The sequence below is a fragment of the Natrix helvetica genome, assembly GCF_964273705.1.
Source record: "Natrix helvetica genome assembly, chromosome: 1".
Classification (NCBI taxonomy): Eukaryota; Metazoa; Chordata; class Lepidosauria; order Squamata; family Natricidae; genus Natrix; species Natrix helvetica.
This window is the reverse complement of record NC_138548.1, coordinates 318,824,431-318,841,041: the sequence shown is the minus strand read 5'-3', so window position 1 is coordinate 318,841,041 and position 16,611 is coordinate 318,824,431. Positions and strand designations below refer to the sequence as shown.

Genomic DNA, 16,611 nt, shown 5'->3' with positions numbered 1-16,611 from the left:
ATCCTAATCTTTTCAGAACTGAATATCCCTAATGAAAGTACATGAAACCAAAGCAGAGTTTTCTGCATGAAACAAAAAACAAAACAGAATACCATGAAGAAAGTCCATGTCTCTGTAATTAGACATTTTTAAAAATCACATAACAAGTCATGGGTTACAAAACTGAGTAGCATTAATGATACAAATAATCAACATTTATAATTATCAACCAAGCAGCATAGAATATACTTCATTTGTCAAGACAAACATTATTTTGTCTGGTAAATAATTTTGTAAAACTATTTTACAAAAAATAATTAGCATTTAGGTCACAATTCAGCACATAACAGCCTTCGAATCAGGTAGTATGCCTGTTGCCTTTGAAAATCCATTAATTTCACTGTTTTTCTCTAAGTAGATATAATTGCTGTAAATGCAAAATACATAGTACAAAGAATTTGAATTATACTCCTCACTAACATAAATATTCTATTTAAGCTCTATTCAGAAGTCTTTCCCTGAGTCAAGAATAACCGCTCTCACTCTCTACATCATCAACAGGTAAGTTGTTCTATTAATATTTTCACCCAAGGCTCAGAGGAATGTTCCAGTAGGACTTGGATTTCAAATGTGTCAATTATTTTTTTAACCAATTCTATTTTAAATAATCAAAAAAGTATTTGAATCAAAAAATTATGAGTGACTTCTAATGCTTATTACATATTTTAAAGTTATTCTTCTGCATTGTTATTTTTTTAATCAGTTGCCAAATTCTGTTAGTTATATCAGAAGTCCCCAACCTGAGGGCCACGGCCCACTACCTGGCCACGGCCTCTTCACAACTGGGCTTCATGAGTGGCCGGCAAGTGTGCATGCCTGCAATGCTCACAGCCCCACTCACACAAACATTGCGGGTACTCGTGAGCTCACTCATATAAACAATGGGTGCTTGTGCTTGTGCACATGCAAACGCATGCACCTGCCCCTCCCACAAAACTATCCCCTCTTTCCCCCCTCCCCCCCCCCCCCGCTCCAGACCACCAACCTGGAAAAGTATGGGAACTCTGAGTTATACTATAATGAAGTACCGTCAGGTACAAATAATTAATCAGGGCCACCAGTTAGGTTGCAGCATAGAAGATTTCTTCAAGTTTATACACAAAATCTGGTCAACTAAATTTCAATCCTAAATTAGTTCCAGATAAGGATCAATGAAATTCAGGAGAGGTTAGACTTAAGAGTGCTTGTGGGAATGCACAAATCTAAATTGATGATGCATTTAACTCCACCACCCCCCCCCCCCAAATCTGCTCTTCTCCTACATTTTCAAGCAGACTAGAAATTTAAACACAATCTCCATTATTCTCCTGGAACTCCTAATATGTTTCCTCATCATGATTTCTAAGAAGGATAAGCAAATAATGTTGAGAACATATGATAAGCGTAGAAAAAGCCTTCCACTTATGACAGATCGCTTGGCGACCATCTGAACTTACAAGAGACTCCTGGTTTTGAAGTTCCAATAATTATACCTTCTGCGGTCACATGACCACATTTTGAGCACTCGACAACTGATTCACATTTATGGTGTTTGGCTAAAAACAATGAGTTTGCTTAACAACAACTGCATTTTCTTTACAAGGCTGATGTTCGCCTAATGACTGGTACAAAAAAGTTTGTAAAACTGGGTCCGATCTCATGATGACCTCCTTTACAACTGCCAGGATTTACAACCATAATGGGTAGGTTCCATTATGGTTATAAGTCAAGGACAACTTGCATACCCAGAATGTAGCTAAAGCAAGCAGATACCTCTATTGGGGACAAGCAATACAGGAAGATGCTGCTGGCAGATAATCACTTACTGTCAATAACAAAGGCATCCCAAAGGCAATAGTAATCTGACCAAGAAAACCAAATGGATAGAAAATATAAAATGACTGATGATATAGAGCTGGATGATGGGCCCTAGGCTAGACAGCTCTCAACATGCTACTCAAAAAGAGCTGTGGATCCCTCCGTACTAATGGTGTTTATAACATGGCTAGGTTAAAGCTTTTGGGACATCTAGTAACTTATATTGCCATGCAGAAAAAGAAAATGTGAAGCTGCAAGCATCTGAGGAAGGAATTTAAGAATTTCAGACAGCTGTTAGAAGAGACAAGAGCCACTATTATACAACATCCATAAAGACATCAAGGAGGAAAATAGACATGGAAAAACAAGGAAACTATTCCAAAAGATTTCTGAACTCAGAGGGAGGTTTCAGCCTTCAATTGCTATGCTAAAGGAGATGGATAGTTATGAATTTAATCCAATGGACAGATAGCAATTGATTCAAAGATCAAAGAAAGCATATGCTGAAATTTTATATAGCAAAGATGTCAACATCCAAGATACTTTGAACAATATTCCCTACTTACAAGACCCTAGTGCTAGAAGATGAATAGATCAACTAGCTCCACTAGTCATTACCAAATTGAAGCCCATACAATTGATAGAATATCAATGGAAATATGGCAAGAAACAGAAGAATAATCAGTGAAGGTTTTAACTGAGCTATAAGCAGCAAATGTGGAGAACAATTCAGTGGTCAGTAGATTGGAAGAGGTCAATCTAAAACACTATATTGCCAAACGTATTCACTCAACTGCCTTTACTCGCATATGAACTTACTGTAAGTGACATCCTATTCCTAATCCATAGGGTTCAATATGATGTCAGCCCACCCTTTGCAACTATAACAGCTCCAACTCTTCTGGGAAGGCTGTCCACAAGGTTCAGGAGTGTGTTTATGGGAATTTTTGACCATTCTTCCAGAAGCGCATTTGTGAGGTCACACACTGATGTTGGACGAATTTACATGGCCTACCACTTTGTGGCTGAGTTACTGTCGTTCCCAAACACTTCCACGTTCTTATAATACAGCTGACAGTTGACTGTGGAATATTTAGGAGCGAGGAAATTTCACACCTGGATTTGTTGCACAGGTGGCATCCTATCACAGTTCCATGCTGGAATTCACTGAGCTCCTGAGAGCGACCCCTTCTTTCACAAATGTTTGTAAAAACAGTCTGCATGATTTTATACACCTGTGGCCATGGAAGTGATTGGAAAACCTGATTCTGATTATTTGGAGTGGTGAGCGAATACTTTTGGCAATATAATGTATCTATACCAAACAAAGCTTAACTGATAGTGTAAACTACAATACAACATCTTTTATTTCATATGTTAGCAAAATATTTAAGATCATTCAACATAGAATGGATTCCTACATGGAAAGAGAGAAACAAAAATGTCAGCCAGATCATTGACTTAGCTTTAGAAAATGTAGAGCTTATAAAGCTATAAAACTATAAGACAGAGTGTAAAACAAGATTTTTTTCCAGGCTCCTTAGCCACCTAAATCCCATCATTTATATCCACAAATATTGATCGGCTGACTTTTCTTTGATATGATTCACCTCATGCTCTAACTCACATTTACAACATGCTTTACTATATGAACTCTCTGAGGAATTAATCGTACAATTGGGTTGGAGAACCAAAACATATACTGTTGTTTATTTATCCTCAACTATCGTAAACATCTGAATTGCCATTGGCTGGAAGGATTGAACCGGGGGAATGTTTTACTCTGGTTCCATTTTCATACAATTTCCATGCTATTAAACATTCCCATGAAAATGCTGGGGGAGGGGGAAGACTCCCATCTGGTGAGCTGGCATCACACAATGTCAGAATGTTGATACCATCAAACGTGACTGCGCGTAATCATTCCGTTCCAAGGAAAAAGTACACTGAGACAATCTGGGCGCTGAACACTGATTCCCTATGCAAGCTTCTTATGTGTACTAAAGATGGCTATCAAAATTTAAGAATACAGTTAAAAAAAGCTAAAAACACAGCTTAAAATAAATACTAAAATAATTCAACAGTTAAAAGCCAAGCATTAGATATGTCTTCATCATAGCAAATAATGAGAGACCAAATACATTTTAGATAGATAGATAGATAGATAGATAGATAGATAGATAGATAGATGATAGATAGATAGATAGATAGATGATAGATAGATAGATAGATAGATAGATAGATAGATAGATAGATAGATAGATAGATAGATAGATAGATAGATAGATAGATGTTGTGGCCCAGCCGGTGCCGGTGCCGCTGCCACCAGACTCCGACAGCGAGGTGTCCTCTGAGTCGGCTCAAGAGGAGGTGGGGGACCCTGGACAGGGTTCCGACGCTGAGCAGGGCGCAGAGAGGCTGGTTGGCCACCAGGGGGCGCCTGAGGCATGGAGCAGTGGTGAAAGCCAAAGGAAGGGGGCTCCTGATGTCATGCCTTGGAGCAGTGGGGAGGAGTCACAGGACAGTGAGTCAGACAGCAGTGAGCTATTAGATGCTCGTTACCGACGTGCTACCCGGCGTAAGGAGCAATTGAGCAATTACCGGAGGTAATGGCTCTCAGCTGCTGATCATTAGACTCCTCTCCAGACTATAAAGGGACTGCTTGTGGACACACCCTTTGCAGGAATCAACTGATCATTGGAGTTGGAGAAGCTCAGATCTGTGTCGTACTTTGGCAGGCTGGATTGCTGCTAAAGGTTTTACCTGGATTACTGTCAATCTGTTCCCTGGACCTTGGCTGCTAAGGTGATTATCTGGAGCTTGGTAGCTGGATTGCTGCCAAGGGGTGTCGCTGTAGCTGGATTGCTGCCCAGAGTGCTATCTTGACCTTGGCAGGCTGGATTGCTGCCAAGGTGGAACCTGTATGTCAATAAACATCTTTGAAGAGACTTTGTGACGGAGTGTCTTGGTATACAAGAGGAGGGGGTCAGAACAGATTGATTCCTGCCCCAAACAAAACTCCATTAAGTTGCAATGGAGCACCTACAAGCTGAGACGGCCCAGTTGGCTCAACTGATTGCTTTGCTGGCTGGTCAGGTCTCTCAGCTCCAGGGGCTTGCAAACCCCCTCCAGCCAAGGAGGAAATGTCCAGTGGCTACACCAGACAAGTTTGATGGCAAACAAGCAATGTTTGCAGCGTTCCTGGGCCAATGCCAGCTGTTTATCAGCTTGAGAGCGGAGGACTTTCCCACTGACCGGACGAAGGTGGGATTTATCATCAGCTTGCTCTCAGGCACAGCAGCGAGGTGGGCCACTCCATTGCTCTCCCAACCGAGCCCCCTGCTGGACGATTTTCAGGGTTTTTGTAACCATTTCCGGCTGATGTTTGAAGATCCCATTAAGGGGGAAACAGCCACCAGACTCCTGAAAAAGTTGCACCAAGGGCGTGGTTCTTTGCAGGATTATGTCAGCGAATTCCGGCTGCTTAGTCAGGACTCTGCTTGGAATGAGCCAGCCCTTATGGACACTTTCCAGGATGGCCTATCAGATGGCCTGCAGGACGAGCTTGTGAGGGTGGACAGGCCTCCAACGTTCGACGCGTTGGTTCATTTGTGCCTCCGGATAGACGCCCGGCTGCAGAGGCGGAGGCCTCGCCGCGTGTCCCAGGAGATCAGTAGGGTGCCGGTCCCTCACGAGACTGCAGTTGCACGGGAGGAGCCCATGGAGTTGGGTGCCGCCAAACCCCGCTTGTTGCGCACGGAGATGGACAGACGGCGTGCAGGGGGGTTGTGTTTCTACTGTGGGGATTTTGGACACTTGGCTTTGGTTTGCCCCAAAAAGGGTAGGGGGGCTGTGCGGACTGCGGCCTCCCCTCAGCAACGTGTCGGGAAACGGGCGGGGCCCAATCTGAGGGAGACTTCGGGTCGGGCACAGGCCGGAACAGAGGCGGAGGGGCCTCCACGACATCTGATTCTTGCAGCGCACATTCTCTTTGTCGGGTAGTCCGCAGGGAATTCCAGCCCATGCCTTGGTCGATTCCGGGGCTACCACGAATTTTATGGATGCAGCGTTTGTCACGAAATATCACGTCCCTCTGTGCCCGGTAGACCCTCCGATGCGAGTGGAGACCATTGACGGCCGGGTGCTTCTGTCTGGGCCCATCAAGAACGCCATGCAGCCTTTGTGCCTGATCCTCGGGGAGCATGAGGAGGCCATTCAATTTTACGTGGCTTCGGGTCTGCATTTCCCCATGGTGTTGGGCTTGGCTTGGCTGCGGGCGCACGATCCCCAGATCCACTGGTCGCAGAACCGCATTTCGTTCCCGTCCTTGCAATGCGTGGACCATACCCGTCATGTTTGCGCGGCTCAGGTGCCCAGTTCGGCCGAGGTGACAGTGCCGCCGGATTTAGCGGAGTTCGCGGACGTGTTTAGCGAGCAGGAGGCGGATCAACTGCCACCGCACCGGCCTTACGACTGTCCCATTGACCTGGTACCTGATGCGAAACTCCCGACGGGCCGCCTATACTCCATGTCTGAACCGGAGTTGGCCGCATTGCGGGACTTCCTTGACAAGAACCTGGCCCGGGGTTTTATCCGGCCTTCGTCTTCGCCCTTGTCTTCCCCGGTTTTGTTCGTCAAAAAGAAGACCGGGGATCTAAGACTTTGTTGCGATTACCGGCGCTTGAACGCCATCATGATCCGTAATCGCTACCCGTTGCCTCTGATTCCCGAGTTGTTGGAGCGGCTCCGGGAGACCGTGGTGTTTACAAAACTGGACTTACGTGGAGCTTACAATCTGGTTCGAGTCAGGGCGGGGGACGAATGGAAGACAGCTTTTGGCACCCGATACGGACATTTTGAGTATACGGTCATGCCGTTCGGGTTGACCAATGCCCCAGCTGTCTTCCAACATTTTATGAATGATATCTTTCGGCACCTTTTGGATCAGTTTGTCGTCATCTACCTGGACGACATCTTGATCTACTCTACGTCTCGGAAGGATCATCAACAGCACTTGCGTCAGGTCTTGCAGCGCCTTCGAAAGCATCGCTTGTTTGCCAAGCTGGAGAAGTGTCAGTTCTGGCAGACCACCATCGAGTTCCTGGGGCACCGTATATCCCCTGAAGGAATTGCGATGGAGCCAGGCAAGGTGGAGGCATTACGAAGTTGGCAATCTCCTCGACGGATGAAAGACGTTCAGAGACTCCTCGGGTTTGCCAACTACTACCGGTCCTTCATCCCCGGCTTTGCTTTCTTGACCGCGCCCCTCACTCGGCTCCTGCAAAAGAAAGTGCCGTTTCACTGGGGGTCCACGGAACAACAAGCGTTCGTGGCCTTGAAGCGCGCTTTTACAAAGGAGCCGATCTTGAAACACCCTGATCCCCATCGCCCCTTTGTAGTCGAGGCGGATGCGTCCGACATCACGGTGGGGGCGGTGTTATTGCAGGCTCACGCCCCTGATGGCACCCTTTTCCCTTGCGCCTATTACTCTCGGAAACTCAATCCTTCCGAGCGCAATTATACCATCTGGGAGAAGGAGTTGCTGGCTATCAAGGCGGCGTTCGAAGCCTGGTGACATCACCTGGAGGGGGCCAGGCATCAGGTCGAAGTCCGGACAGACCATCGGAATCTGGAGTTTTTGACAACAGCGCGGAAACTCAATCAGCGCCAGATCCGGTGGTCTCTGTTTTTTGCCCGGTTCCACTTCAAGGTCACGTATATCCCCAGTGCCTTGAACCAGAGGGCGGATGCCCTATCTAGAAAGCCGGAGTACTCAGACCCTGCTGACTCACTGCCCCCCCCCAGACGGTCCTACCCGTCGAGTCCTTCGCTGCAATCCAGGAACCCGTGGATTTACGGTCGTTGATACGGAATGTGCAGCGAAACGACGAGTGAGTGGAACAACAGCGGGCAGAGGTAGGGCCGACATCCCCGTGGACCTTTGACGAGGACCTTTTGAGGTATCGGGATCGGCTCTACGTGCCTGCAGGACCGCTCCGTGGATTGGTTCTCTCCCAATGTCATGACACTCCGGCAGCGGGACACTTTGGCCTGTTCAAAACTTTGCACCTGGTTTCCCGTACGTTTTGGTGGCCTCGCCTGCGACACGACGTGCAGACGTACGTCACGTCATGTGTGCAGTGTCGACAGGCCAAATCAGCGACGGGAGCTCCTCCAGGCTTGCTACAGCCATTGCCGACCCCGGACAGACCCTGGGGAGCCGTGTCCATGGACTTCTTGACGGAACTGCCTCCGTCGTCCGGTTTCACTACGGTCCTAGTGGTGGTGGACATGCTCACCAAGATGGCGCATTTCATCCCCTGCCGGAGATTGCCGACAGCCCGCGCCACAGCCCGCATGTTCATCCAGCACGTGTTCCGGCTGCACGGCCTACCTGACCGGGTCGTCTCCGATCGTGGTACACAATTCACGGCCCAGTTCTGGAAAGGGCTGATGGCCGCTCTTGACGTTCAATTTTGTCTGTCCTCGGCGCACCATCCCGAAACCGATGGAGGGACGGAGAAGGTGATTGGGATTCTGGAACAATATCTGCGCTGCTTCGTGAACCAGCAGCAGAACAATTGGGCGGAGTACCTCGCTGTGGCGGAGTTTGCGTTCAACAACTCGCAGCACTCCTCCACACGGACGACGCCTTTCATGGCGAACGTCGGGTACCACCCTCGTTTTTTCCCTCTCACCCCCGTGGACTCTCCGGTCCCTGCAGCGCAGGATTTCCTCTCTGAGCTTCAGGCGGTTCACCAGATGGTGCGCCGCTACTTGAATCAGGCGAAGGAGGATTACAAGCGGGTGGCGGACAGATCTCGCCGTGCGGTGCCGGGATTGGCCGTGGGTGATCGCGTGTGGTTGTCCACGCGGCATCTTCCGTCCCACCGGCCTACGAGGAAGTTGGACCACCGGTATCTGGGGCCGTTCCCTGTGGAGGCCGTTATCAATCCGGTGGCCTATCGCCTGACCCTCCCGCGCTCGATGCGAGTACACCCGGTGTTCCATCGCTCGCTCCTGATCCCTGAACAGTCGGATTGTCCTCTCCGACGTCCCTCTTCGCCCCTGCCATCGTTGCCTGAGGTGCACGCACGGCCATCGCACAGAGTGACCCGGATCCGTGACTCGAGATGGCTCAAGGGTCGGTTCCAGTATTTGGTCGACTGGGCGGACGAGGACTCGGACGGTGGGACCTGGACCGATGCGACGGCTGTGCATGCTCCAGCTTTGGTGCGGGCCTATCATGGACGTTTTCCCTCCCGACCGCATCCCAAGCGTCAGGCCCGGGGGAAGCGCCCTGCGGTGAGGGATAGTGTTGTGGCCCAGCCGGTGCCAGTGCCGCTGCCACCAGACTCCGACAGCGAGGTGTCCTCTGAGTCGGCTCAAGAGGAGGTGGGGGACCCTGGACAGGGTTCCGACGCTGAGCAGGGCGCAGAGAGGCTGGTTGGCCACCAGGGGGCGCCTGAGGCATGGAGCAGTGGTGAAAGCCAAAGGAAGGGGGCTCCTGATGTCATGCCTTGGAGCAGTGGGGAGGAGTCACAGGACAGTGAGTCAGACAGCAGTGAGCTATTAGATGCTCGTTACCGACGTGCTACCCGGCGTAAGGAGCAATTGAGCAATTACCGGAGGTAATGGCTCTCAGCTGCTGATCATTAGACTCCTCTCCAGACTATAAAGGGACTGCTTGTGGACACACCCTTTGCAGGAATCAACTGATCATTGGAGTTGGAGAAGCTCAGATCTGTGTCGTACTTTGGCAGGCTGGATTGCTGCTAAAGGTTTTACCTGGATTACTGTCAATCTGTTCCCTGGACCTTGGCTGCTAAGGTGATTATCTGGAGCTTGGTAGCTGGATTGCTGCCAAGGGGTGTCGCTGTAGCTGGATTGCTGCCCAGAGTGCTATCTTGACCTTGGCAGGCTGGATTGCTGCCAAGGTGGAACCTGTATGTCAATAAACATCTTTGAAGAGACTTTGTGTCGGAGTGTCTTGGTATACAAGAGGAGGGGGTCAGAACAGATAGATAGATAGATAGATAGATAGATAGATAGATAGATAGATAATAGATAGATAGATAGATAGATAGATAGATAGATAGATAGATAGATGATAGATATAGATAGATAGATAGATAGATAGATAGATAGATAGGTAGGTAGGTAGGTAGGTAGGTAGGTAGGTAGGTAGGTAGGTAGGTAGGTAGGTAGGTAGGTAGATAGATAGATAGATAGATAGATAGATAGATAGATAGATAGATAGATAGATGATAGATAGATAGATAGATAGATAGATAGATAGATAGATACATACATACATACATATATATATATATATATATATATATATATATGTAAAGACACACACAATACACACACATACATATACAGGAGGGAGGAAAACATTTCTGTACTTACAATTATGTGAACACTGTGGAATTATCATCGCAGTGTTGAAGTAATCAAAGCATATCCCACAACGCAACAAGTTATCAACTTCCTGAAACACATTTTTAAAATTACAGTATTTATATACAGAGTAAGCTGAAAAGTCATTTTGCAAAATTACTTACTGGGAAAAAAATAACAAATTGAATGTAATTACTATTATTTTTCTTTAAGAATGTTGTAGCATAAAAAACCATTCTCTCCAATTCTGCCCGTTTCCCAATGACTACCGTCAACATTGGGAGTGTGGTTTAATAATATTGATAGAGCATTATGCTGCTTAAAATTACACTACATGAAATATTTAAGTTAATTTAAGAACATATCCAAGGAATTAAATGTACAGATAAGAATGAAAAAAAAACCAACCACAATACTCTATTTCTTTATACTAGCACCCTGAAATTCCATCTGCAATCTGAAACCATATCAATAACAGGGAGAACCTAATTTCAAAGGCTTAAGTTTCTTCCTTTAGTCCAGAGGTTCTCAGCCTATGGTCCATGCGGGGAGGGGGTGTGGCAAAATTGTTACAGCAGGTCCGCAAAGGCTTGGAGAAATGTTATGGTTTAAATCTTAGGTCCATGGATACAAAAGGTATTTAAAAAGGGTCCGAGATAAAGAAAAGATTGAGAACCATTGCCCTATTCTACTTTGGACTTTGGTCATGCAGATTTTGACTTCAGTGTGGTCCAACCAAACTTCCCTGTAGCCCCCGCCTCCACACCCTGAGTTCAATCTCTTCCAGAATTTTGCAATACACCAAAATTTAAAAAATCGGAAAATGAAATATTATAGGTGATCTAATAGATTTTGCATTATTTGTGGCTATTTGTAGACACCATCCATTTTCTCTGCCCCAGATGTCTAAAGTATGAAGTTGTTGTAGGGTAAAGGTTCTCAAGAGTATCTAGATATAACTTTTATTTATAACTTTCAAACTGATACTCTTAGCAACAAAGAGCATCCCTTTACAGACATTTTCATCTCACTGTCATTATGAATCTAGGTATGCTTATCTCTAACACCTACAATTTTAGAAGATACAATGAGATACAATGTTCCCAAGTGAAATTGGATTTCTTCCCAACCAAGCAAGAGCCTTTATCTACTCTTATGTATGAACAAGGATATTAAGCCCAGCAGGCCATGCAGCCTCAGAGGCAGAAATGGAAATGTAATCAGTGTCTTTCATTCACATGCAGCAGCATTGCATGTTGGAAGGAACTGCATAGCCAATTTAGCTAAACCTAGAATTGGCACACAATCAATCAACCAAACAAATATCACTAAATGGCCAGTCAGCTAAACAACTATTCATTTATTCTATTTGTATAGCTATCTGTGTCAGACCATTGACTCTTATTTGATCAAGTATCAACTAATATTTCAAGAATGCTGTTGTTCAGAAGCATGGCATTGTCATTTCCTAAACAAAAAGTACATTGCTTCTTAGCACTACAGAATTCCAGACAAATCTACCACATTTTTCCAACCGACTACACGGAAACTGACACCAACCACCTCCAAGGAGCAGCACGAGTAAATTATCTGTGGGAAAATGGCGTTGCTTAGTCTATAGTGTGTTTTGACTAGGATTTGGGAGAATATGAGAAGCTGCTTTATAGTATCAATTGTCTACTACAGAAATACACAAATTGGCACCTAATACCCTAAAAACGTGGTCCACCCCCTGGATCATTAAACAACGGTGCCAATTGAAATTGTGATTGAAGGAAAAAATATTTGAAACATCAGAAATGTGTATTTTATCTCATTTCATGAATTCATTTGTAATAGTATGCACAATTACTATGTCCAACAGAGCAGTGCAAAGCATTTGAAAAAAAATGTTCAAGAGTATGAACAAAACACTTCTCTTTGAACTATTCATATGCCATATCTTTTGCAAAGCTTGCACAAATGCTCTAAAAGCTGTTCCCAGCTCTATCTCTATGCAAAAGATACCAGCAGCAATTTAACTTAGCCACAGTCATATTATGTCAGAGGTCTAACTGCAAATGGAACAGGGAAAGAAATGTATTGACCAATGCAGCTTGACCCAATTAGATCACAAGGCTATCTACAATGACTGTAAACTACACTCCAAGATTTCAGACAGGCTTTCTGAGCCCTGTCAGTAAATGCTACAAAGACAACATGAAGCTCAGCAGATGAGTTTAACTATTTTATTACATATTTAGCATTATTAGATTGCATGGCTATTAATACTCCCTTCAACATTCCTCCACAGCTGCTGGAATTGTGTGCATCAATCACAAAATGTACTAATAGAAACTACAATTGTCAATGTGGTTTCACAATTCATCCGCATACAAAAAGGCAGTGTCAAAAGACAAATAAGATCTCCAGAGAGCTGCAAAAGTACAACACATTTTTTGAAATAATACCTGAAGGCAATGATCCCTCCAAAATACTTCAATAAAAAAGGAGGGAGAGTGGAGATCCAGAATGGACCTAGAAAACTCAGCAGCCAAGCTGATTTATTGAACAGGGTAACCATCTGACACTGAAATTAGTTTAATTAATAATCAATCAATTCAAATGTGTGGCTACTTTAAGCTGCAGATGCAATCAACTTTTATTTTTGTTATGTCCTTGACATAAATAATTAAATTTCTGTATTTGGGGTTTTAATTCTTCTTGCTTTGAGGCCTGATAAATCCTGTTTATGCTTAAGTTTGCTGCTTCTGTTTTGATTTGATACAGACTTCATTTACATTTTATGGTATCACACCCCAACAACTCTTTGCTTATGTAAATCACATTATGTATCTACAATTAATATTTTACTAAGAAGTACTAGCAGAACTAAAAAGCTGAGATGACAAACATTACTGTTGTAATTTAAGTACTGTAAGTGTTCAGTACTTGGGATGGGAGTTGAGAGTGTGTGTGTGTGTGTGTGTGTGTGTGTGTGTGTGTAATACTATAGCTCCAGGCTAGTCTGGAAAAATGCAGAAGCCAACCACTTCTAGAATATTTTCAAGCAATATTTGTTTAAGAAGATACCACAACTCAGAAACAAATGGAAACATATTTTGCCTTTTCCAATCCTTATTCATTGAAAATATAAGCCTGCCAGACTTTTGGAAAAGACACTAACTCAGCAATACCTACAAGGGGGAATGGTTAGTGAAGATGTTGGAACTTGCCGACATGGCCAAATTGACTTCTTTGATGAGAGAAAAGAAAATATTTACATTTATTGCTGACTGGAAACCTCTTTTGGCATAAAGCAGAAACAAAATGAAGTTATGATGTATGGTTTTTGATGATTAGACAAGATTATAAAAAAGAGTCACTTGTAAATTTAGGGAAAGAGGTAAATTTATAGTTGAATTTATAATCGCTGCAAAGATCAGAAATCACTTCTCTGTATTTTTTTCTTTTCTAATTTTTTTCTTCTTGCACTTTTAGCTTTTTCTTTGATTTCTTTCTTTTTCCTTCCTTCCTTTATATTAGTTTGCATTAGTTTTTTCCCCTTCTTTCTTGAAGCTTTTAGCAGAAGCGACGTCGAAGTTCTAGCTTAGCTCTTTCGCAGAAGGAAAAGGCGTGTTGTACACATTCCCAAGCACTTTTCTCATTAAACCGTCACCCCTTCCAGGATCAGGGACACCCCGGTTAAGGCCCCAATTCACGCAATTAACGCAGCCCGCGCCTTAAATTGGGCTCCCTTCTGCCTCTACTTACTTCCAGCGGGACAAGGTGCTTGGGCCACCGCAATTCAGTCGCCGGGAAAGACATCACCTTCAGCTACAACTACCCAAACTTTTATTTCTCCCGCCCCGCCGGGCTCGAAATTACCCGCGCGGTCCTTCTTTCAGTGTCCTGGAGGAGCGCGGCAAGGGAAACGTTTCCGGGATTCTCGCTGAGGCTGTTGGGTATCGTAGTTTTTCTTTTCCTTTCCCGCTCATAAAATACGATGTGACAGTTCTGGTTAATTGTCCTCACCGTTAGGAAGTTTCTCTTCAATTCCAGGTTGCTTCTCTCCTTGATTAGTTTCCATCCATTGTTTCTTGTCCTGCCCTCAGGTTCTTTGGAAAATAAGTTCACCCCCTCTTCTTTGTGGCAGCGTCCCAAATACTGGAAGACTGCTTTCAGAGTAACAGAATAACGGAACACTTGGAAGGGACCTTGGAGGTCTTCTAGTCCAACCCCCTGCTTAAGCAAGAGATCCTATCCCATCCAAGGATTAACTAGGGTCAATCTATAACTATCATGTGTCGTCCCCTCCCCACCCAGTCCTTCTTTTCTCTGGACTAACCAAACCCAAATCCTGCGACTGTTCTTCATATTTTTAGTCTCCCAAGGTCTTTAAATCATCCTACTTGCTCTTCTCTGCACTCTTTCTAAGATTACTTATTAGACTTTTGGGAGTGTCATTTGCTATTATGGTATGATTATAGCAGCTCTTGTACATTATAGAGTAAATTGGAAAAAAGGACTTGGTTTGAGTGTCATCATTGCTGCACATTCTGGATTCCACGGATGTTCCTAAAGAAGGTATCACTGAGATTCACAAGGCAGTTAGAAACAAATAAGAAAGATTAAGGATGGCCACAGGGAAGAAAATAGTTGGACAATTCTAACATGCTTAATCCACATATTAACGTTACCTATGCTGAGTATAGTTGCTGGCCTGTGACGTTTGACTATAAATATGATACATCAACTGTTCTGGCTTCTAGAACTAATTTGCTCCTTCAGTGCTTACTCATTCTGTATGTTATAGTGAGTTCAGCTGATAATAACTGGAAGAGCTAAAAAAAAGGCATGAAAATTACTCCTCTTGTTTCTTTGCCATCATGTGGAAACTGACAATGTTAGTTTGGTCTTAATTAAGAATAGAAAGGCAGAGCAAACCTTGGCATCCAACTCTATCCTTTTAGAAGGAAAACAAGCTACAATTTCTGGTTTGTACTGTAACAAAATCACAACAGGTGCTTCTTTTACAGACAGTCCTCACGACCACAATTGAGCCCAAAATTTATGTTGCTAAGTGAGAAGTTTGTTAAATGAGTTTTGCCCCTTTTTATGACTTTTCTTGACATATTTGTTAAGTGAGTGAAGCCAATCACTGCAATTGGCGAATTAGTAACACAGTTGTTAAGTGAATCTGGTTTCCCCATGGACTTTGCTGGTCAGAATGTTGCAAAAGGTAATCACGTGTCTCCGGGACACTACAACGTCATAAATATGAATCATGTGTCAAGCATCTGAATGTAAATCACATGACCATGGGGATTCTGCAATGATTGTAAGTGTGAAAAATAGCCATAAGTCACATTTTTAGTGCCATTGCAACTTCAAACGTCACTAAACAAACTACTATAAGTCGAGAATTACTATTTGCTTTGCCATTTTTGTGGGGCTAATAAGAACAATATCATTTTGTTCCCTCATGGTAAATCTGTATTCTTTATAGTGTACAGTATAGCCTTTACTGTCATTGAACATCATGTATACAACGAAATTGGTTTTAGCCTCACTGGTGCAATCCATGACAAAATATTCAAACAACATAAATAGTACGAAGAATAAACTCTATGCAAGTAATTAGGGGGGAGGGGGGAAGGTTCAGTTTCACCACAATGTACAACAGTATTCATGTGGAAGTAAAAGAAAGAACTACAGGACCATAATCAATGTCTTTAATTGAATATCTATCCCACTCCCCAGTCCTAATTGCTTCTAGAATTTTTACACCTCGGAATTATTATTTTTCTTATTCATTACGTATTCAGTTTTTCAAAGATCCATCCTCATAAAGCACAACCAATGACACAATCAAATGCAAGCAGATATGAACATACAAAAACAGCATATTCTGAAGTGAGCTAATGAAGCCAAGTTTGAGAATCCTTGCACCAGATGTCTTTTTTTTAATAGAAAAACCAGAACTGACAGAACCCAGCTGTAGTTTTGATCAGTTCAATATAGAGTGGCCCTATCTTGACCCTTTACACAGTTGTAAGGTTGTCCACATTAAATATGTATATAACAAACTGCTATTTTTTTCCCTCCTAAATTGCAGGAGTCCTGCAAAGATTGAAAGAATTTTGATTTGGAAAAGTATAATCCCACCATGTTAGTAATGAATGTACAGTATGCTTTGATGGAAATAACTCTGAATAATTAATATAAATACTTTCCCTCAGCCATTGCATCCTGAGCACATTTTGCTCTACTGATTATGCCTTTAGAGACATAACAAACCCCTTCCCGTTAAGCACTTTAATATATTTTGCCTTTATTGCTTATGTACTTGAGAGCATGTACTTATTCTCACATACAGTATCTTGTTCA

The 16,611-nt window shown here is 43.8% G+C and overlaps 1 protein-coding gene across 2 annotated transcripts in view; it reads right to left on the bottom strand.

The window, feature by feature from the left end:
• RAD18 (RAD18 E3 ubiquitin protein ligase) overlaps positions 1-14,176 on the bottom strand; it is a 129,424-nt gene extending 115,248 nt beyond the window's left edge. For both annotated transcript variants that reach the window (XM_081935317.1, XM_081935318.1), the window contains exons 1-2: positions 13,996-14,176; positions 10,252-10,333 (exon numbers count right to left, since the gene is read on the bottom strand). In XM_081935317.1, the coding sequence (XP_081791443.1) occupies positions 10,252-10,333; positions 13,996-14,049 (136 nt within the window). In that variant the 5' untranslated portion in view covers positions 14,050-14,176. The remainder of the gene's footprint in view (positions 1-10,251; positions 10,334-13,995) is intronic.
• Positions 14,177-16,611: the final 2,435 nt, after the last annotated feature.